This window comes from Nomascus leucogenys, chromosome 22a (assembly GCF_006542625.1).
Source record: "Nomascus leucogenys isolate Asia chromosome 22a, Asia_NLE_v1, whole genome shotgun sequence".
Taxonomy (NCBI): Eukaryota; Metazoa; Chordata; class Mammalia; order Primates; family Hylobatidae; genus Nomascus; species Nomascus leucogenys.
Genome location: NC_044402.1, coordinates 108513425 through 108537391, shown reverse-complemented (window position 1 = coordinate 108537391; position 23967 = coordinate 108513425). Strand labels below are relative to the sequence as shown.

Sequence of the window (23967 nt, the reverse complement as noted above, 5' to 3'; positions counted from 1 at the left end):
GGACAGCTGATGTTTGACCATGTTGGTTATGGTTCTGCATTGTACTTTATTGAAGACTTCTGGGTGTGAAAAATCTTTTGCACCCCTAAAGACTTTTTTGCAAGACTTTATTGACCGCCTTCCCCTCCACCCCTAATTCTAATGCTCCAGATATAATCAAACATTTCTCCTTTGCAGCCTCCCTCCCTCCACTCTCGTGGCCTCCTGTCATGGGCCTATGACTTTGCGTTGTACTTTTGTGAGGGCAGGGCCCCAGCACCAGTTTGTCTACCCCAGGGTCTCTCAAAGTGTGATTTGAGTATTATTTGCATTAGAATCATGAGTGTGATTTGGGTAGGGATGACTGGACCCTTCCCGAGACCTGTTGAAATCAGAATCTCTGGGATTTTTTAACAAGCTTTCCTATTGATTTGAGTACTTACAAAGTTTGAGAAACAATGGTTTAGCACATAAGATATTCTTTTTTTTTTTTTTGAGATGGAGTCTCACTCTGTCACCCAGGCTGGAGTGCAATGGTGTGATCTCAGCTCACTGCAACCTCCGCCTCCTGGGTTCAAGTGATTCTCCTGCCTCAGCCTCCTGAGTAGCTGGAACTACAGGTATGTGCCACCACGCCCGGCTAATTTTTGTATTTTTAGTAGAGACGGGGTTTCACCATATTGGCCAGGCTGATCTCAAACTCCTGACCTCAGGTGATCTGCCGGCCTTGGCCTCCCAAACTGCTGGGATTATAGGCATGAGCCACCATGCCCGGCCAGGATGTTCTTAGTGAATGAGTCAACCCATACTTCAGTTTTCTCTAGTTTATATAGGCACATTTCCTTTAACTATTCCTTCTACATATGTTCAATATGTTAGCCATTGGGGTATCAATCTGCTGAAACATCTCCAGGTTTCCATGTTTTCCTTACATTCTGGAAATGTCAGTGATGTTCTAACAGGGTCTACCTGGTGGCGAGTATAAAGAAAGGAAGGAGTTAGCCGGAATTCTTTACCTACATTCCAGCTTCCTTTTTGATACATCCTAATGTCATGCCTAATTTTTATTTTATACTTGGTAAACATAGTTGGTGTTTGAGTTTTGAGATCTCCTTTACCTCCCTCACTTTATTTGCTGCAGCTGGGTCATCTTTCACTAAGATGACTATAGTGGCCTTCTAACCAGTTTTCCTGCTTTCGTTCTGACTTTTTCTAAATCTTGTCTCAACTGCAGCAAGCGTGATCTTATTAAAATTCAGATTGACCCCTGGTAGTCCTCTCTTTACAATTCTTCAGTGCCTTCCCACTTCTTTTGGAATGAAGACCAGCATCCTTAATGACCCTGCCCACCTCCTCAGTTTCAACTCTGGCCTTCTTGCCACTTTCTCCCTTAGACACCGTTCCAGCCACACTGGCTTTCTTCTGTTCCTCAGATGCACCACTTTCTGCTCACCCACCTTAGAGCCTTTGCATGTGCAGTTGCCTCCTCAGAGTATTGCCATCCCCAGCACGACCCCCAGCTCATTCTTCAGGCCACTAGCGTAAATGTTACTTTCTCAAAAACACCCTCTCCATCCCGGCACACTGACTTAGGACCTATCAGATTCTCTCCGCTGTAATGCTTGAACTGCCATCCCCACACCCACTGTCAGGTTTCCTGCTTTCACCATCTTTTCTAGGAATCCTAGGTTGGAGTCATCTGTAGATACAGTTAACATGTTCCCTATTTAGCAAACCAATTATAATCTTGCAAGTTTCCAGGCACTTCTCTCTTTTTTTAAATTTTTTACTATAAGACCTCTTAGAGCCTTTATTCTACTAATGTGAGAGAAAAGTATACAACATTTCCTAACTTACTTAACCATAATACCCTCTCTGCAGGACCAGGATTCCTCAGATATAAGGTACAATCCCCTGCTCTGGGCACTGCACTGTCAGAGTTTATTTGCACAGTTTATTTGCACATAATCTGTTTCAACTCCAGTTGGATACTGCAATACAGTTCTGGCACTGACCACCTGGAATTAGCACAGACCTCACAAATTAAAGGCTCAGCCCTCTACAAGACTGCTCCCACTTCAGATGCCAGTGCAAGTTCAGGGGGTTCCCAGGCCACCTGCACAGTGACTGACTGGCTACAAATTTGAGGGTTCCTACCCCTCCTCAGGGTTGATCATTTGTTAGAACAACTCACAGAACTCAGGACAATGCTATACGTACAATTGCAGTTTTATTATAAAGAATAAAAACCAGGAACAGCCAAATGAAGAGACTCAGAAGGTAAGGTGTGGGAGGGCCATAAATGCAGCACTTCTGTGCCCTCTGTCTGTGTAATCGGGCTGCATTACCTTCCCATCAAATTGATATGATCATCAATGAGGAAGCTCCTCTGAGCTTCAGTGTCCTGAGTTTTTCTGGGGCTTCATTATGTAGGCACGATGCATTGGCCATGCAACTGAACTTAATATCCAGCACCCTTCCCCTTCCTGGAGGTCAGGCTGGCTCAAAGTCCCAACCCTCTAATCGTGTGGTTGGTCTTTCTGTTGACCACCCCCCATTCTGAAGCTATTTAGTGGCCCACTATGACTCACCATTAGCATAAATTCAGGTGTGATCTTAGGGGCTCGTGAATAACAAAGATATTCATATCACTTGGGGAAATTCCAAGAGTTTTAGAAGCTCCCTGCCAGAGATCGGGGACAAAGACTAGACAAATTGTTATACAATAGCCCAGGACATTGAATGGAACATTTCCACAGCAAAAATGGAACCTGGATGAAAGGAGGATGAATGATGTGTGTGATTTCCCCCCAGAGAATGAGGAAGCTTTGGCCTACTTGCCCTGTTCCCTCATTTCCAGTCAGCTACTTCCGACACTGACAGCATCCACCTGGGGAAGGGAGATTTCTGGTGATATCTTTTTGGGTGCTTCTGGGACCAAGCAGACAAGAAACTGACCAGCTCTGGACTGCTCAGCTTGTCTGCAGCCCTCTCAGAGCCGCAACTCAGAGTGGTGGGACGATGGGCAAGCACACTCAGTGACTCAGTGATCTCCACTATCTAACCCAGATATCCCTCTTAAATCTTGGCTAAAAATAGGTGTTTCTTTCTTAAATGGACATAAAAGTAACCACAAAATTGATTTTATTACCTTTAACTGAAAAAAAAAAAAAAAGTCGTACTTACCATATACCACTTTCAAAAGGAAACTAGGATTCTAAAACCTAAGACATATGGGTTTGTATCAATTTCCAAAAGATTGAAAAATCACATTCTAACCAGGTATATACCAGTGTACCAAGGATTGCGTCTTGCCCATATTTTTTCTATAAAGGAAGTAAATCAGGTAGGGCTGAACTAAAAACTTTGCTGCAAATTGCTTCTCTTTTAAATTAGCAGACTTGTACCTCTGACACAGAGAATTGACTTAGTTTGAGTCTTGGTCTCCTTCTCCATCTTCATCAATAAAGATATTTTTCTTGAGCCCCAGACCAGACAAAATAATAGACACACATGATGTGGTGGCTGGGAGGCATCCACACTCAGTGGGATAAGTAATAAATTAGGAGCACAAGAAGTTGGTCTTCTGTTTATAGTCCTGCCACTGATTTATTATATGGCCCCGAGCCAGCCTTTTCACAGTCTTGTGGGTCAGCCTCTTCAACACTCTATTTTGAGGGAAGATTAAACTGTCTTGACTATGTACAATTCAAATGTTACAAAATATCAGTTGAACCAAAAGTGACATATCCTAATTCAGTAATTAGTACATCACTGCAATTTTTTTGCCCGGAAACTACAGGGAGGCTCCCCAAATGATCTCTTAGATAAAGAGAAGTCTTATTATGGCCTAATAATGGATGGAAAACCTTTGGGAAAATGATATTTCTCACCCATTGTTAGGATAGAGAGTTTTAACTTGAGTAAAAGGTTCCTGATAATGCTAAAGGTTTCCAGGCAGCCCCTTTAGCCCGACTCTCCTGTGTGATCTTCATCTCTCAATAATGTCACCCACCGACATGCATCTGAGTGCCTTTCCCTTTCCTCTCCACTCCCATTATTAGATGCTGTCTGTGTGGGCCACTATCCTTGCAGGAGTTTTATAGGGTTAATAAATGAATAATACCTCTTCTTTCTTATGCCAAGAGGCAGGAAGATTGGGATTAAAATATCACATATATTGCTTATAGATCACATTTATTATTATAGAGTGGACCCCTAAATTAGATGGACTTACTCACCTGGCCACAGCTGGAGTCCTGAAGGGCATGATGTCCTCTTACCACAGCAGACAGAAACCTGCTTCCTGAAGGCCATCATGTCCTCTTATCACAGCAGACAGAAACCTGCTTCCTGAAGGCCAAGCTGAGCATGCCTGGGTCCTTCTTCTTAACTCAGCAGTCAGATACCTAATTTCTCCATCTGTGAGGAGGGCTGGATAAGGGACGGGGAGAGAAGCTAGGAATATCACTCTAGGGAATTCCCCAGAAGCAGGAGTTCCAGATAATAGGAGTTTTCCACTTGTGTCTTACCTAGTAAGTCTAAATAACCTGCTATAAATAGCTTATCTGCAAATACTAAATGTATAGTTAAACGATTAGCTTTGGAGGTGGTCACAAACATGTGCTTCTAAAGAGATAGAAAAGCCTGGAAAGAAGGCAAAAGGGAAAAGAATAAAGGAAGAGAAAATAGACCAAGACAGTCCCTAAATCTTGCACAACATAAAGAATTTGGTTGGGGTGAAAATGAAGAAATTCAAGCATGGATTTAAAGGAAGCTGATGAAAGTAATCTTTTTCACTTTGAGACTGTTCCTAGCACTACTCGGATCCACTCTTATGACTTTAATTTTATCAAATTGTTATCATTACCAAAATGGCTCAAGTAGAATTTCTCTAAGAAATGGTGTTAGGGTTTTTTAGGAGGTTTTAGCAAAGAAGAGGACAGGTTTTGTTTTAAGGATACTGTAAAGTTCAAAGAGATGAGACTCTCGTAAAATATGAGGAAATAGAAGCAGGCATTAGGAATGGGGAGTGGCGTGAAAGAGAAGTCAGAGGGGACCCTGGTAGGACACTGTATGTGATAGAAGCTACAGAGTGGAGGAGATTGATGTAAGAAGCGACTTCTAAATCCAAGCTGGGAGAAAACGTAAGTTCCAGAAACAGTAAGAAAAGACAGGTTGCTTTTCAGGTAACCCCCCAAAATAATCTGAACCTCTAAGCCAATAGGAGTTTCTTGGCCTTTTGAAGCAATCATAAAAGAGAGATGTAACTGGGGAATCGCAAAAAGAGAGTTAGTAGTGGTTTAATATAATGCTAAATACCAGGGGAAATCACTGTAGAAAATGTTAAGTGCAGCATACATTGGATTCTCTGTGAGGCAAAAGTGTTCAGAACAGGACTGGGACTAGGGTAAGCTGAGAGAGGCATGTGCTTTGGGTACAGAATTTAAGGAAGTGCCGAAAAACCCTTTGTAATCAAGATTTTAAAAATATGTTAATATGATATTCTTTAAAAATCAAAATTAATGTAAAAAGTCCTGATGAACAAAATATAAAAGCTTAACTAGAGACAGGATTAGAATTCCTGATTTCTCCTTTTGTCTCGGGTTCTAATATGGCTTGGCACTGGTTCAGAGAAACATTCCAGTAAGATATTTTATTTTATTATTATTATTATTATTTTTGAGATGGAGTCTCACTCACTCTGTTACCCAGGCTGAAGTGCAGTGGTGCAATCTCAGCTCACTGCAGCCTCTGCCTCGTGGGCTCAAACGATTTTCCTGCCTCAGCCTCCCAAGTAGCTGGGATTATAGGCGTGTGCCACCATGCCTGGCTGATTTTTGTATTTTTAGTAGAGAGGGGGTTTCATTATGTTGGCCAGGCTGCTGTGGAACTCTGGACCTTAGGTGGTCCGCCCACCTCGGCCTCCCAAAGTGCTGGGATTACAGGCATGAGCCACCACATCCAGTCAAGACAGTTTATTTAATTAGACATCTTCCCCTGAAGCTCTCAGTGCTTCAAGTAGCCCAGCCCAGCATTTATCTTGTTTCAAGGATGGTGAGGTTGACCTTCCTTCCCTGTCTGAGATTGCAGGAGAATATATAGAGAATCCTGGTAGCCCCATGTTGAAAATAGAACTGATAGAGAAAGAGGGAGGTCAACTGTGACAAGAAGCATTCTTTCCATCCACCACTAGCAGCTTTCATGTCTGAAATCATCAGCTCAGGTGAGCCCTGTTTATGCACTTGTTTTTCAAGTAAGAGTTCTTGGTGAGCAGTGTTTCACCAAGATTAATTTGTGAAGAAAAGAGCCAAGCTTGGAGCAGATGTTACTAGCAGGTAGTCTAGTAGATGATGGTGCCTCTTTTTCATGACACTAATTTAACCTACCAGCATAAATCATTTTTTAAGGTAAGAAAGTAGAACTGGTGAAAGGGCTTTTCCTCCTTCCCATAATAAATGGTATATCCATTGTTAGCAGAGAGAAGTGATTAAGTAGGATCAGCATATTGATCTCTTATTTTGCCCTCTTGTCTTTCTGTTGTCATAGGGTTTTTCCAACAGTGGCGCTATTGACATATTAGGCCAGATACTTCTTTGTTGTGGAGGGATGTCTTGTGCATTGTAGGATGGTTAGCAGTGTTCCTTGCCTTCATCCATAAGATATCGGTAGCTCACCCACCCATCCTACCAAAAATGTCTGCAGACATTACAAATATCCCCTCCTGGGACAACAGTCTCCCTTGGTTGAGAACTGCTGTGCTACCAAAGGTCAAGGCCTACAATGATGTCTTCTTTTCTTCATCTAGCTTTTTCTCACTTCTTTATAAATTAATAAATGTCTTCTGCTGAAATAGATGTTGATTATTTCATACCACATAATTTGTTTTGTTTTGTTTTTTTGAGACAGAGTCTCGCTCTGTCACCTAGGCTGGAGTGCAATGGCACATTCTTGGCTCACTGCAACCTCCGTCTCCTGGGTTCAAGCAATTCTCCTGCCTCAGCCTCCCAAACAGCTGGGATTACAGGCTCCTGCCACCACACCCAGCTAATTTTTAGTATTTTTAGTAGAGACAAAGTTTCGCCATGTTGGCCAGGCTGGTCTTGAACTCCTGATCTAATGATCCACCCGCCTTGGCCTCCCAAAGTGCTGGGATTACAGGCGTGAGCCACCGAGCCCAGCCACTACATAATATTTTATATTCTGAGACCTCTGCATCTTAGGTAAATTTAAGTGAAAGTAGTAGGTTATAAAAATAGGACCTTCACCAACCATCATTTGATATCAAGCATATCAAATGCTTTCAGTAACAACTAACAGAATATACAATTCAAACTGATTTGTACAATAAGGGGAATTATTCTCAATCACCTGAGCTTTAGGCATCAGTAGATTTGGTAGCTCAAATTTTTTGAACTATGTTTTTTGGATTGAATGCTTCAAATAGCATTTTCTCCCCCAAACCACCTGCTCCTTCTAATTGATGGATTTCTCACATGAGTCACAGGCTTGAAACATCATAAGCATCTTTAACGGTCCCTTTGCATGCCCCCAACGTCTGTCAGTTGCCAGATCATCTGCATTTTGTCCCCATGCTATCTCCTCTTTCTTTCTTCCTGTTTCCAAGACCACCACCTAATCAAGCTCAAACTGGTGCAATAACTTATCAACTAGTTCCCTCCCCTTCCAGCTTTTCTTGCTAATTAATCTTTTCAAAGCGTACATTGCAGCTGGGCATGGTAGCTCATGCCTGTAATTCCAGCACTTTGGGAGGCCAGGGCGGGAGGATAGCTTAAGGAAAGGAGTTCAACACCAGCCTTGCGCAACACAGCAAGACCCCTGGGTCTCTGCAAAAAAAAAAAAAAATTTAAATCAGCCAGGTGCGGTGGCATGCACCTGTAACCTTTGATACCCAGGAGGCTGAGGTGGGAGGATCACTTGAGCCCAGAGGGTTGAGGCTGCAATGAGCCATGATTGCACTACTGTACTCCAGGCTGGGTGACAGAGTAAAACCTTGTCTCCAAAATTAAAAAAAAAAATTTTTTTTTTTTAAGTTTACATTGCTGCTCTGCTTCAAACTCTGGTTGTTCCTATATCTTTTTTTTTTTTTTTTTTGAGACAGAGTCTCATACCGTCACCCAAGCTGGAGTGCAATGGCACAATCTCGGCTCACTGCACCCTCCACCTCCTGGGTTCAGGTGATTCTCCTGCCTCAGCCTCCCAAGCAGCTGGGACTACAGGCACCCGCCACCACGCCTGGCTAATTTTTGTGTGTGTGTATTTTTAGTATAGACGGGGTTTCACCATGTTGGCCAGGCTGGTCTCGAACTCCTGACCCCGTGATCTGCCTGCCTTAGCTTCCCAAAGTGCTATATCTTGTTAATTAGGACTTCTCACTCTGAGCACTCAGGATTCTTATGTTCTAGCTTCACTTTATCATTCCTAGCTCTTTTCTTCATACTCCTCTATTTACAACGAGCCTCAGACAACTAGAATATCCAGTGTTTCCAAAGGTGCTTCCATTTTTCTGACTTGAGCCTTTATGAATGAACGTTCCTTTTCCAAAATCTCTTCTCTTCTTCGAGACCCAGCTCAACTGCCCCTATGTCGACACAGCCTTCCTCGATCTCCACAACTAATAGTGATTGCTTCCTCCTTTCCTCATCTCTTATCTTCTGCTGTTTACTTTATAGATTTGTATTCTTCTTCCCTTCACCCTTCATCTTCAGAGGTGATGCTAATGCCTGTGATGTCCCAGGCTATATTCATTGATGAGCTAAATTATGTTCTTTTATGTAAATTGATTCATATTTTTTGTCCTTGTTTTGTCATCTGCAGGGGACAGTTTTTCTAATGTCTTACAAAAGGAGATAACTACTTGGAAATTCCCCTTTATAGTTGATTGGTGTTAGTCATAAAATGCCACATTGCCACTTTTATTAGGCTCTGCCTTTTAAGCAGCTGTACAACAGCGGACAGAATTACTTTTTCATCTTCTGCCTCAGTTTCTTATTCTGTAAAATGGGCATAATACCTACCTCATAGAATTGGTATGAGGATTAAATGAACATAGACATACACATGTATTTACATGTGTTCATTTGTGTGTATGTAAGGTAGTTATGACAGTGCCTGGCTTATAGTCAGCCTGTCTTACATAAGGTGTTTGCTTATAATGTAAGTGTTTATCCATTTGCTTAGTTCTTATTTATTTATTTTTATTTTTAAATTGCTTACCATTTTCTTGAAAGACTTTGGGGAAAGAACACAGAAGTAAATGAGAAAGTCTAGTCATAGACTGTTAGGGAAAAACAGGATGAAAAAAATACTAAGTTTAGACTGATTTCAATATTCTAGAAGCTGAATTTGTAAGATTTTATTATTAATGTGAAACTTATCTTACACCAATAAAAGCACTATTGAAGCATCTTATCCTAAGAAAAATTAAAAGTAACTCAACAACTCAAGTCATGTCTTGGGAAGTGAAAATCTGTATTACAGATCATTATACTTACAACTTTTGGGGTAGATATTTCATAGATAGAAAGCAGATTCTCTAAAATGGTGCACATATTTACTTACGTGCTTTAGCAAAAATCAAGATTTATTGCCTTTCAAGATAAATTTTGACTAAATATTGACTTTAGGTTCTCAATCATTGTTTACCTGAAAGACCAATAAATCTTGACATTTCTCAACTTGAGTTGGAATCTACTTGGTATTTATTAATTTATTTCACACGATTTATAATCTTAACAGCAACATTCCATGAGATTAAATAAACATTGTAGAGTTTAGTAAGTTTATATTTTCAGTCAGCCGTAACTACTTGACATGTGATTTTCACTTCATTTCTTATTTAAATATAGTACCTCTAGCACTGTTAACACAACATAGGTCCTACATGTCAAAGCTGACTTAGCCATTTAAATATTCAGAGAGAGAAAACCCAAATAACTCTTAACAGCTTATAGACTTGCTTTACATTTTAAACCAATTAGTATTCAGATTGGAGTTTCTAATCTGAATTGATTTTGTTTTTTTGGTTGCCTTAGTTCTGCAAGTATAATCTAGTAATACATGATTATACTTCATAGATGGCCTCTGTCTTGGACAGTTTATGTCTGTTGGTTTTAATCTGTTTCATGCATCTGTCTGTTCTTGTCTCTCTCTCTAGATGTAATGTGTATTGAACATTCACTGTGTCTTAGCACAGTACTAATACTTTACAAACATAATATCTGCCATATTGTTGTGTTGACAGGGTTTTTAGAGACAGGGTCTCATTCTGTCACTTAGGTTGGTGTGCAGTGGTGCAATAATAGCTCATTGAACCCTCGAACTCCTGGGCTCAAGGTATTCTCCTGCCTCAGCCTCCAAAGTAGCTGGGATTGCAGGTGCAGACCACCGCACCTGACTAATTTTTAGAAACTTTTTTGTAAAGATGGGGCCTCACTCTGTTGCCCAAGCTGGAGTGCAGTGGTGCGATCATAGCTCTCTATAACCTCGAACTCCTGGCCACAAGCAATCCTCCCATCTTGGTCTCCAAAAGTACTGGGATTACAGGTGTGAGCCACCAGTGCCCGGCTGGAAATTCTTTGGTTAGTTACATTCAGTGTGTCTAGGAGGAGTTACTTACTTCTGTGAGATTCTTAAGACAGAGCTGTCCTAGCTATAGCAGCAGTCCATTCTACAAGTGCCAGCTGAAGTTAACCTAAATGTGTGTCACCCATGGTAGGAACATGCTTTTTAACATATGTCAGCTCTCTGTGCAGTGGAACTTTATTCTTTTTTTTTTTTTTATGTAGACAGAGTCTTGCTTTGTGGCCCCGGCTGGAGTACAGTGGCACAATCTCTGCTCACTGCAGCCTCTGCCTCCCAGGTTCAAGCAATTCTCCTGCCCCAGGAGAGAGGCAGGGATTACAGGCATGTAGCTGGGATTACAGGCATGTGCCATCACGCCCAGCTAATTTTTGTGTTTTTAGCAGGGGTTTCACCATGCTGTTTTTAGTAGGGATTTCACCATGCTGGCTAGGCTGGTCTCAAACTCCTGACCTCAAGAGATCCGTCCACCTCAGCCTCCCAAAGGATTATAGGCATGAGCCACCACACCCGGCTTGTGCAGCGGAACTTTATGAGTCAGTTTCAGCCAACAAGGAATGACAATTTCTCATATATAATCTCTCACTGCTATAAAATTTGTAGATGAACATAAAATGAAGCCCATCAGAAAAAAAAAGTTCTGATGAACAGAAATGAATTTTTGTGTAGCTTTGGAAACAACCATCAGTACATTTCAGGATTGTATTTGAGCATGTGTGTTTCCTCCCAACTGTGAAGTTTTCAACTCCTGGGAAGAGAATTCACTATGAAGGGACTTAAAGGCTTATGGAGAAAATAATTTTGAAGTGTTGCAGTCTAAAGTCCATGAACTCAACCCAAAGACTGTCAGCTGCATGCCATACTGTCCTCATTAGCAATTACAGGTGGCACACAATTTATTTTTTCCAGATTTCCCCTATTGTTCCTTTAGTTTCATTTGAGATGCTGTGGATACTGTTTGCTTTGTAGCCAACAGAATGTATACTTAATGGCATGTGCCTGATTCTCCATCTAAATGTTTAATGTCTTAATTGATTTATGGCTAAATAGCTCCTACTTTATGGGTCACCACCTTGTCTCAAAGACAGAATAACTTGGATGCTTGGGATGTAAAAAGTTTTGGATCACTGATTTTTGAGTAGATGTTTCTCAGTGTTCCTCACTCTTTACTCCCTTTCTACTTTACAGTTATGTAGAATTCTATAGCTTCAGTTTCACCGTGTTAACTTCAGACTACATATGTGTGGTCAGTCTCAAATTTCAGCTCTGTTCCCTCTGACAGTGGAGGATGCAAGTGTGGGGCCCAGGTTTGCTTTGCCTTTACTTCCTTTAATGGACCTCAAAGCTACATTGCAAAAATTGCTTGTGCCCTGTGTCAAATAATCCTTTCTTTAAAGACTGTGCCCAACTTTGTGCTAATCCCAGGGAGGACTTTGAATTGTATACCAAATGTAATACCTTATTTTTTAAAGTACAGGTTCAAAATTTGACTACTTAATGAGCCAATGGTTAGAGACTATAAGCTAGGAAAGCTAAGTTCTTTATGACTTTAACCCCTAATCCTTGTAAAATAGCAAGTCCTTGAACCTGCATGTCTATTTTTCTTCATTTTGGGAAATCTGGTCTAAAGAGCATATGATCAAAGTCTAGGCCTTCAAGCAACATTTTACACAGTGCTTACTGCAGCTCACTGTCCCCAACCAGGAAAATGGAGGGATGGAAGGAGGGACAGGGAAGTCCCCTTGCTCATTCCTGTGGACATCTCTCCCTACTTAGTGCATAAAATAAAAGAGGATGTGAAACTCGCCAGATTTTTTTTTCTATTTTTACAGAGAAAACGACAATGTGTCCTCTCACCCTCTTTATCTCTTTTCCTTCCTTTTACAAAGGCACCTTCTCTTCTTTTTTATTTGCCCTTGTTCTTTTCCTAGAGCATTTCTACCTTCTAAATGCAAAACACTAGATTTACCTTACTGAATTAGGTAAAAGCTTACTTTAAGAGATGGAAAGTGGGTGGCATAACTGACCACACTTAGCACTGTATGAGGTCCTTCCTTAGTAAGAGAGATTCACTTGGATCCAGCCACAGCTTTCTCGTTCTTCCCTCTTATGCCCATGAGTTTTCCAACTGCTGGTCAGGGAAAGGAGAACTGAAGGTAATAGTCGTAAAGTAGAGAGAAGGTGGCTGGCTCTTCCTCAAGGTGGCAGCTTCAATAACAACAACTGCAGCCAGTCGAGCTAACTAGGTACACTTGTTAGAAGAAAGATTGTGCTTTTGTGGAGAAGTATGCCAAAATTCTGCACAACCCCCAGCAACAGATTCTTTTGGGTGTATTTAGTGAAAGGCCATTTGGGAAATGGACTGTACATGCAGCAAATAGGATTTTGGTTAAATGGTGACATTTGTTTCCAAGAGTGTATCAGAGGGGAGGCTAAGCTCTTCAGAGCATGTGTTCATTAAAGATTTGAAGTGGAGTGGGAAGCAACAATAAAAAAAAGGCCAGTGGGTTCTCTGGTGAGATAGTTTTTTGTTCCTATGAATTGAATATACTCTGAAAAGTTTCAAAAAGAGTCTGGGAAGAATGTATTTGCTTTGATCCAACATGTGGAGTGTTCTTTACTACAAATGCCCTTTAATTTAGAAACATTGCTGAAAAGTCTGTTTGAAAGTACATAAAAATATAATATGTAAATAAGCCCTAATTAGTTATTTCAATTAATTTTTTGTCTCTACTTTACAGCTCTATTTTTCTCCCCATAATGTCGCTTTTCAGCGTCCAGCTTTGGCACCCTGTAAAAAAATGGTTTTTTGTAACGGTGATTATTAAGAAAAAATTTTCTCTGTTAAAACCCCACAATGATAAAGTAAAATCCCAGATTGTGTATTTTTATGGGGAATTGTTTCAGACATTTTTAGCCCATGATTTGCTACTGTGATAGTAAAGGAAATCTTGCAGTTAATTGAAAAAACTCGTGTTTCCTTCTTCAAATAAATGGCATGTGTTGTTTTTTAGAAAATGAATCTACATCAGGACACTAACTAGCCTCTAATCTTCTTTTCCAACCATTCTATGTTCTTTCAAATACAAATACTTTGGATTTGGGGGTTAAAAGTTTTCATTCTTTTTAAAGTGAATAGAATACTCCCAGTGGAGACAAGAATGCTCTGGAAAAACACTGGTAAAATGAAGTCAGGTTGTTTCTACATAGCGAGTTTTTTAGAAATTGACTAAGTACCTAAAATATTGATTTTTTTGAAGCCTAGAGGGTAAACTGTGTGACAAATTCTGAGCTTTTCACTGAGCAGTCTGCACACCCTCTGCACTTTTGTTGAATAGAAGCAGAATTTTAGAGCTCGAGGGACCTCGGAGGTCACCTAGAAATCAGGGAGCAATCCTCAGCTTTTACCCGTCAACGTCCCATGTGTGGGTTGGGGATAGGATGGGACGGGGAGGATGCTCATTTCATTAGAAATGCAGATTTTTGGTCCCTACCCAAGATCTACAGAGTCAAAATCATCTCAGTGGGAAGAAGAGTCCACCTTTCTCACAAACGTCTGCAGAAAATTCCATTGCTCACTCAACTTTGGCAATTCACCAATTAAAGCTAACACGTTTATTTTGTGGTGAGGAAGCAAGGCCTAGAGAATTTGATGGTCAGGATCACAGTGGTGCCTAGGCAAGAACAGACTCAGGCTTCCTGCCTTTAGACTAGTGATGGCCTGTATACCATGTGCCTAAAGTAGTTTTGAGCATGCAGACAGGTTCAAACCTACTTCTGGGTCATTAGGGTGATTTCAGCACCAGGAGTAGGATAGCCTGGTTCTAAATAATGTATGAAAGTAAAGACACCCAAGGACTAAAGGTAGGTGTTTATGTGCAGCTGCATTTGTCCAAACTAAAACCTGAATGGACCCTATCCATGTTCTCTCATCTCTGTCTTTTATGAGCCTGGAGACCTGTGCATAGTTGCGAGGATGTTTAACTCAGTTCGTTAACTGAGTTGATCCCCCAGCGTGGTGAGCTTTGGATCTGTGTGCCCGGTTGATGTGAACATTTTTAGGCTATAGGCTTTCTTAAAATGCATGTTTGTGTATGTTAATATTGCCTATGTGTGTTGCGTCCAGAAAATTAGAATAAGCTCATTAAAATTATAGACAGATAAACCCAGTAGTGCCTACTAGGGAATATATAAATATCTAGCAAATGCTTACTGATGTCTGTTATATCCAAAAATTTTTTTTTAGTGTTCTTTGGTGAGAATTTAAACTATAATGATGATCCTGAATTTCTGCAATATCATGGTCACCTTTTAAGTCATTAGGAAGGATTGGATTCTACTTAGTGTCATTTTAGTGTTCAGTCAGTTTGTCTACTAATTTTTGGAAACAGCAGTATCCCACTGTCTAGGATATATTAAGTTCAACTGAACTCTGTTCCACAGTTCATTCTTTCTTTCTTTTTAAAATTTTTATTTTTTCTTTTGAGACAGAGCCTTCCTCTGTCCCTCCGGCTGGAGTGCAGTGGGATGATCACAGCTCACTGCAGCCTTGACCTCCTGGGTTCAAGTGCTCCTCCCACCTCAGCCTCCCAGTGGCTGGGATTACAGGCCCATGCCACCACACCTCGCTAATTTTTTTGTAGAGACGGAGTTTCACCATGTTGCCCAGGCTGGTCTCAAACTCCTGGGCTCAAGCAATCCACCGGCCTCGGCCTCCCAAAGTGCTAGGATTACAAGTGTGAGCTACCATGCCTGGCCAGTTCCACAGTTCCTATGTGAACATGGGTAATATATAGTTCTTAGAATGGGCAATATATTTTAACAGGGATATTAATGAAAGGCTGTTTTCAGAAGCAGGTGATCAGGTTAAGAGGATCAGTTTTGGAATCATATGGAAAATTAAAATTTCTGTATATATATACAGTTTATGTGAGTGTACATGTGCCAGATAGTACTCAGTTTATCATCCCTTCAACATAAATATTTATTGATTGTCTGCTATTTGTAAAGCTCTGTGTTAAGTGCTGAGGATAAAAAAATTGATCTGGGCCGGGCACAGTGGCTCACGCCTGTAATCCTAGCACTTTGGGAGGCTGAGGCGGGCGGATCACAAGGTCAGGAGTTCAAGACCAGCCTGGCCAACATCGTGAAGCCCCGTCTCTACTGAAAATACAAAAATGTGGCCGGGCACAGTGTCTCACGCCTGTTATCCCAGCACTTTGGGAGGCCGAGACGGGCGGATCACAAGGTCAGGAGATCGAGACCATCTTGGCTAACGTGGTGAAACCCCGTCTCTACTAAAAATACAAAAAATTAGCCAGGTGTGGTGGTGGGCGCCTGTAGTCTCAGTTACTCAGGAGGCTGAGGCAGGAGAATGGCATGAGCCCGGGAGGTGGAGGTTGCAGTGAGCTGAGATCGCACCACTGTGCTCCAGCCTGGGTGACAGAGCGAGACTCCGTCTCAAAAAAAAAAAAAAAAAAAGAAAATACAACAATTAGCTGGGCATGGTGGTGTGTGCCTGTAGTCCCAGCTACTCAGGAGGCTGAGGCAGGAGAATCACTTGAACCCGGAAGGTGGAGGTTGCAGTGAGCCGAGATTGTGCCACTGCACTCCAGCTTGGACAACAGAGTGAGACTCTGTCTCAAAAAAAAAAAAAAAAAAATAGACCTGAGGAGTTTCTAGCGTGATCCTGGTTGGACAAGCCCATAAAAAGGCATGATAATTTAAAGAGGCACGTGCTAAATGCCAAATGAGTAATGCAGTCAGTGAGTGCAGTGAACAGCATTCCAACATTTCACAGCCCTGTGACTGTGGCAAGGTCTCCTTTGTCAATCAGGAGCTACATGTGTGTTGGTTCTAACTCATCTTTCACACATTTCTCATTCCTTAGCCAGTCTGAAGAACAGGAGCTTGTTATGATTTTTTTTTGCTGCTCAATAGTAAAGAAATAGCCATTCTAGAAAGGAACTGGATCAAGCTCTGGAAGCCTAATACTAATATATTTACTTATCTTCTTCCCATTTCTCATGTATTTAAAAACAATGAGATCTAATTCTCTTTCTAGAGGATGCACTGGGAAACTGCTTAATTACTGATGCCATTGTATTTGTGATGAAAATGAAAGTTCTGTTGAGCCTTGTGATACTTTCATTCATGGAGTTCATGTGAATCAGAATCTTCTTAGATTGGTAGTTTGTTAAATAAATGTGTTTGACCTCCTTGTAATGGGAAGGGTTACAACACTGATTATTATATTATTAGTAGTAGTAGTAGTTGTCGTAGTCGTAGTAGTAATTGTAGTAGTATTGAAAGAGTAATTCATTTTTGCCCCACTTCATGAAATAGGCTTAGTGCCAGATCTCTTTGATCCATATAGTTCTTGGCACCCAACCATAAAATGGGCCACCTGGAAGGATTTCTAAAATGAAAGCTGTAGACCAGAAATGTCAGATTAATGATACTGTTTGTGTATTCTTGATTACCTGTTCTGGATCTGCCAGGATTTTGTCCTTGGGGATGACTGTGATGGAATTTACATACTCAGTAGAAGGTAGTTCTTCCTATCTAAAGAAAATGAATGGCTTCCCTATGGAAGGGCTATGATTATTACCAGGTTCGCTGACAGTACCAAAACAGTGCTTACAGAGTCATGGACTTTCTTAGATCTGAAAAGGGCATTGTAGGCAACCAGTAGTCTTGGGCAAGATTTGTTGAAGTAAAGAGCAGATGAGAGGGTGCTATATAAGGAGAGGTAATACATGTTAATATATGGAGGGTGGAGTAAGCATGCTGTGTTTATTTGGGGAACAATGAGGAGAGTTCTCTGACTGGAATAAAGTGATTACATTCCCATTGGACAGTAGTGAAAGGGAAAGTTAGAAAAGTGAGATGGAGCCAATCAGAGGCCAAATTCCTTACAATGATTTGGTAAGCAAAGTAAGGCTACATAACAGTTTTGGGGATTATTTTAGCATCCAATTTAGAGCCAAATCCAAACTCTGGCTTTTTTTGGCTAGGTGAACTCAGACAAGATACTTAACCTCATAAAAATCTTAGATTCTTCATCTATAAAATAGAGTCAATAATACCTTCCTCGTAGAGAAGTGGTGCTGGTTAAACAAGATTCTGTATGAGATTCCCTCAGCAAAGTGCCTGGTGGAAATGGAGTTCTGAGCAGGGCAGTGAGGAGATAAAGGCGAGGTTGTAGAGAGACTGATCTCTGGCAGCTGTATGCAGAAGAGATGGAATCAGAAGAAACCAGAGACGGGGGACCAGTTTATGACCCTTACAGCAATACCCTAGGAGGTGAAGGGACAGGCTGTCAAACTAGGAAGAAGAGGACACAACTGTACAACTCTATTCTCTGTAACTTCTTTTTTGTTGCAGACTTTCATTTACCTTGAGGTAAATGAAATATAACCTTGTTCTGTGATGTTAGAGCTCTATAACCTTGTTCTGTAGTGTTAAAAGTGCAACAGCAATCATAGATTCTTTCTTTTTCCTTGAACAGGCTGCCAGCGATCCATAGGTCTTTCCAATGGGAAAGCCAAGGTGTGCAACTACAGTGGGTGGTATTACTGCAGTAGCTGCCACGTGGATGACAGCTTTCTCATCCCAGCACGCATAGTCCACAACTGGGATACTTCAAAATATAAGGTAGGTACAAAAACTCAGTTCACTTAATAATAATAATTCAGGTGTTCATATGTTCTCAGGTAGATTATAAAGATGGTGATCAAACAATTTGAAGCAGATATGATTAGCTAGTCTCATAAAAGCTGTAAGACCTTACCTAATGCTTCTTATATATCTCACAGTTGAAAGGCTTCTTAACTATGACTTTTATTAGTTTCCTCATTTAAAAAGACATATAGAACAGTTTTTACTTCTGGTGCTAGAGAGAATTCTGAGAGAGAGGAGTCTCTTTTATTATTTTTTATTTGATCTTATCTTCAACATCACAACACTATGGGAAGATAAAAATGGAAAAATAATACACACATGAACATACTAGTGACTTTCTAGGCAAGGACTTATATAATCCAAGATATTTCTTTTGTTTGTTTTGTTGTTGTTTTGTTTTTGTTGATTTGTTTGTGTCGGGTTTTTTTTTTTTTAGACATTGTCTCACTCCATCACCCAGGCTGGAGTGCAATGGCATGATCTTGGCTCACTGCAACCTCCACTTCCTGGGTTCAAGTGATTCTTGTGCCTCAACCTCCCAAGTAGCTGGAATTACACACACATGCCACCATGCCCAGCTAATTTTGGTATTTTTAGTAGAGACGGGTTTCACCATGTTGCCCAGGCTGGTCTCAAACTCCTGACCTCAAGTGATCTGCCTGTCCTGGCCTCCCAATATGCTGAGATTACAGGCATGAGCCACTGTGTGGCCCGAGATATTTCTTATAGTAGAGTAGTGCTCCTACTTATGTGAAGGTCAGTCTTCTAGCAAATCCAGGCCTTTGGAACTAGAACCAGAACCTTGAGAGAAGTTATGAAGACTTCTGACTAGGGGCCAACAGCAAGGAACAGTACACTGAGCCATCCTCAGGCCTTCATCAGCACTGTTTTTTTTTTTTAAAAGGAGAGCAAGTGAGAATCACAGGTATATGCTAATAGCTTTGCAAAGTAACTGCTAACAGCCAAGGAGGCTCTTCAGGAAGTATAAATAGTGGGCTTAGTGGCTATAAAAATGCAGGTCAATAGAGGAGAAAAGTGAGCATGGGGACACTCCAACTTAGGAGCCTAGAGACAAGAGGAGGGACCAGCAAAGGAGGCCAAGAAGGTGTGAGCAGTGAGGTAGAAGGATCCCAGGGTGTCTGACAAGCCACGTGAAGAAAGTGTTTCCAGATGAATTGTGACAGATGCTGATAGCTCAAATAAGATGAGCACTGAGAACTGACGATTGGCTTTAGTAATGTGAAGGTAATTAGTGACCTTAATGAAAGCAGTTTGAATGGAGTGGTGGGAGCAAAGGTCTGATTGAAATGGGTTCAACATAGAATAGAAAGAGAGAAACAAGAAACAAGAATAGACAACTCTTTTGAGAAGTTTTGCTATAAAAGGAAGAAGAGAAGTCAGGAGTAACTTGAAGGGAAGTGGGGTCAAGTTAGGTTTGATTTTTTTGTTGTTGTTTTAATGGAAAAAATAGCCGTATGTTTTCTATGCTGATGTAAACTATCCAGAAGAGAGAGAATTGCTAGAATGATATGGTTGCATCAGTGAGAATGATGGAATTGTGTGAACAATAGGAGGGTTTGGCTATTGCTTGGAGCATGGAATAAGAGAAAAAAGCTGTCTGCGGCCATGGGGGCCAGTAGGTACTTAGATGTGATGTTGGAAGCTTGTTGAAGTTGTATTCCATTTATGTCAGTAGCTTTCATCAGATTCTTTTATTTCAGCATCTGTGATCTTAAAAAGATGAAATATCCAGTCCAAGTTACCCTGTGAAGTGCCATTATCTTCTACTTCGTAAAGAAAATAGAGGTGATTATGCAATAATCCTGTCAACTGACCTATAAACAAGCCTACATCCTCATCTATCCTCATTGTCCTCCTTCCAGCCACCAAAGAAACATTACTTGTCCTATGAAAGTTTATCCCTTCTGCCTGTGTTCATGGTCTTCTCTCTTCTCCATCATAGTTTTGCCAAATCTCATCTCTTCTCCAACACAATTTTGCCAAATCTTGTTGACCCTTGGCAGTTTCTTATTCTACTGGACTTCTCTGGGATACACTATTTGACCAGATAGACCATACTCCTTTTGAATTCTCCTGCCTTGGTTTTGATAACACACCCCCGGTTCTCCTCCCTCTAACTCTTCTTTTTCAATCACTTTCTCTAATTTCTTGTCCTCTGCCTACACTTTTAATAGTGGGCTCCTTAAGATTCGTTATTTTGTTTCCCACTTTATACTCTTTCTATTGGGCATCTCCCTCACTTACATCGTTTTAACTACCAGGATTCTTATGCTGATAATTCCTACTTTTATCTGCAGCTCCAGTTTTGCTACTAAAATTGAAATCTGTGGCTTTAATTGCCTATTGGAAATCTCGACTTTATTTTCAACCTAGTAGTCTTCAAGATACATAAATTGGCTAGCTATATGGTACAGCATTTCTACCCTTGCATAAAAAAGGTAGTAGAATTTGGCAAGTCCAGGAATCTAACTCCCTACTGGAGTAGCACTCTAGGCTTAGGATTCTGTTATGATCCTTAATCTTACACACATAATAGATAACATACTTCAATTACCTGGTATTACCAGAAGCTTTTCTGATCCTTCTGCCAGAATGTTGTGACATCTGCCTTGAATGTACCTTCTGTGCAAGGGGCTTTATATGGAAACAGGCTGTATGACTGCTTTTAAAATTGATCCATAATAGTTGTACATGTTTATGGGGTATATGTAATATTTTGATACATACATACTGTGTGTAATAATTAAATCAGGGTATCCATCAGCTCAAACATTTATCATTTCTTTGGGTTGGGAACATTCAAAGTGTTCTCTTCTAGCTATTTTTGAAATACACAATAAATTTTTATGAACTATAGTTGCCCTACTATGCTATCAAACACTAGAACTTCTCTTTCCAACTATTTTTTTATACCCATTAACCAACCTTTCTTCATTCCCCTCTTCCCCCTACTTTTCTTAGCCTCTGGTAACCACCGTTCTACTCACTACCTCCATGAGATCAATTTTTTTGCTCCTACATATGAGTGAAAATATGTGATATTTGTCTTGTCTGTGCCTGCCTTACTTCTTTTTTTCTTTTTTTTTTGAGATGGAGTCTTGCTCTGTTGCCAGGTTGGAGTTCAGTGGTGCAATCTCGGCTCACTGCAACCTCCACCTCCCAGGTTCAAGTGATTCTCATGCCTCAGCCTCCTGAGTAACTGGCATTACAGGCACGTGCCACCACGCCCAGCTAGTTTTTGTATTTTTTAGTAGAGACGGGGTTTCACCATGTTGGCCAGGATGATCTCAATCTCTTGACCTTGTGATCCACCCTCCTCAGCCTCCCAAAGTGCTGGCATTACAGGAGTGAGCCACCGGGCCGAGCTGGCTTATTTCACTTTAATTTCCAGTTCTATCCGTGTTGCTGCAAATGACAGAATTTTATTCTTTTTTTTTTCTTTTTTTTTGAAACAGGGTCTCACTCTGTCACTCAAGGTGTGGAGTGCAGTGGTGCAGTCATGGCTCACTGCAGCCTTGACCTCCTGGGCTCAAGCAGTCCTCCCACCTCAGCCTCCCAACTAGCTGGGACCATAGGTGCACACCACTACATCTGACTAATTTTTGTATTTTTTGTAGAGTCGGGGTTTCACCATGTTGCCCAGGCTGGCCTCGAACTCCTGAGCTCAAGCAATCTTCCCACCTTGGCCTCCCAAAGGCATGAGCCACCACACCTGGACAAGAATTTCATTCTTTTTTATGGCTGAATAATATCCCATTGTGCATATATACCACATTATCCATTTGTCCATTGATGGGCACTTAAGTTGATTCCATATCTACCACCTTTTGGTTATATATCTAGCAGTGATATTGCTGGGTCATATGTTGTTCTATTATTAGTTTATTGAAGAACTCCCATACTGTTTTCCACAGTGGCTGTACTAATTTACATTCCCACTAATAGTGTCTGAGCATTCATTCCCTTTTCTCCACATCCCCACCAGTATCTGTTATTTTTTGTCTTTTGAGTAATAGCCATTTTAACTGGAGTAAGATGATGTATCATTGTGGTTTTGATTTGCATTTCCCTGATAGATTAGTGATGTTGAACATTTTTTAACATACCTGTTGGCTATTTGTATGTGTTTATTGAGAATTGTCTATTCAGATCTTTTGCTTGTTTTAAAATAAGATTTATTTTTGTTGCTACTGGGTTGAATTGCTTATATATTCTGGTTATTAATCCCTTGTCAGATTAATGGCTTGCACATATTTTCTTCCATTTTGTACATTGTCTCTTCACTTTGTTGGTTGTTTCTTTTGCTATGCAGAAGCTTTTTAGCTTGATGTAATCCTACCTATCTATTTTTGCTCTTGTTGCCTGTGCTTTTGAGGTCTTACCCAAAAAATCTTTGCCCAGGCCAATGTTCAATGCTTCCTTCTGGTCATTTTATTTGTCAGGTCTTACATTTCAGTCTTTAATACATTTTTATTTGATTTTTGTATATCCTGAGGGGGTCTAGTTTCATTCTTCTGCATATGAATATCCAGTTTTCCCAGCACCATTTACTGAAGAGACTGTCCTTTCCCCAGTGTAGGTCCTTGGCAGCTTTGTTGAAAATGAGTTGGTTGTAAATGCATGGATTTATTTCTGGGTTCTTGTTCTGTTCCATTGGTCTATGTGTGTATGTCTGTTTTGATGCCACCTTGCTAACAGATGTCTGAGACTTATTTTCATTGTACCTATGTTACCTGGGAGCAAGTAGGTGGGGAACGGCCCTAGAGCTGTCACCTACCTGGAATCTTTGGAGTCTAATAAAACAAACATGAAAATTGTGAGTGGTCAATTGGCTTATGTCCTTTTCTAATATATCCCTGGGCAACTCTGTTTCCAGTTCTACCCAATAATCATCCAAATCTTCACTGTTTTCAAGATGCCTCTTCCTAATTATTCTCAGCATAAGACCTTGTCTCCTACTTCAAGGAGAAAAATGAAGTTATGAAATATGAATATCTGCAAATCTGTCTATATTTGTACCTATCCTGTTTTCCCTCATAACTTGAGAGAAAGAAGAACCCCTTCTTTTGTTTAGTGACCATCTTTCCACCTGTGCTCCAGATATTTTTATCCATCTAGGGAATCCTTGCTTATTCTTTGAGAGCTAAAGAAGGCATGTCCTCCATGGTGACAGCTTTTTTGTTGCTCCCCACCATTCCCCATTGATGGCATTGCTGACTCTCGCCTTCATGCCACCATCATGTCATGTGGACCTTGAGAACTGCACTTATTAAGGGATTAATAGCAGGAGCTTGGAGTTAAAACCCCTACCTGTTATCAGTTGCTTGATTTTTTGGGGCAAATTGCTTGAATTTTCTAGAGCCTCAGTTTTGTAATCTGTAAAACGAGCCCAGACTGCCAAGGCTCAAGTCTTAGCGTTGTCACTTGTTAAACCTAGGCAAGTTATTTAGACTATGGGTGTCAGTTTCCTCATATGTAAAATGAGGATATTAATGCCTTATAGAGTTACTGCTGGCTAAATGGGTTAATGCATGTGTCATGTTTAGAACAGTGCCTAGCACATAGGGTGTACCAAATTTGTTCTCATCATATTTTCACATATTTACCTAAAAGAGTTGTGTGAATTGGGGTAATATAAGAAAAGCACTTAGCAAATGACTGTGATGGGCACTTAATGAATGG

General features: G+C 40.7%; 1 protein-coding gene across 1 annotated transcript in view; it reads left to right on the top strand.

Moving 5' to 3' along the window:
• PLEKHM3 (pleckstrin homology domain containing M3) overlaps window positions 1-23967 on the top strand; it is a 201129-nt gene that overhangs the window by 61943 nt on the left and 115219 nt on the right. The window contains exon 4 of the mRNA XM_003254005.3: window positions 18092-18237. Coding sequence (XP_003254053.1) covers window positions 18092-18237 — 146 coding nt within the window. The remainder of the gene's footprint in view (window positions 1-18091; window positions 18238-23967) is intronic.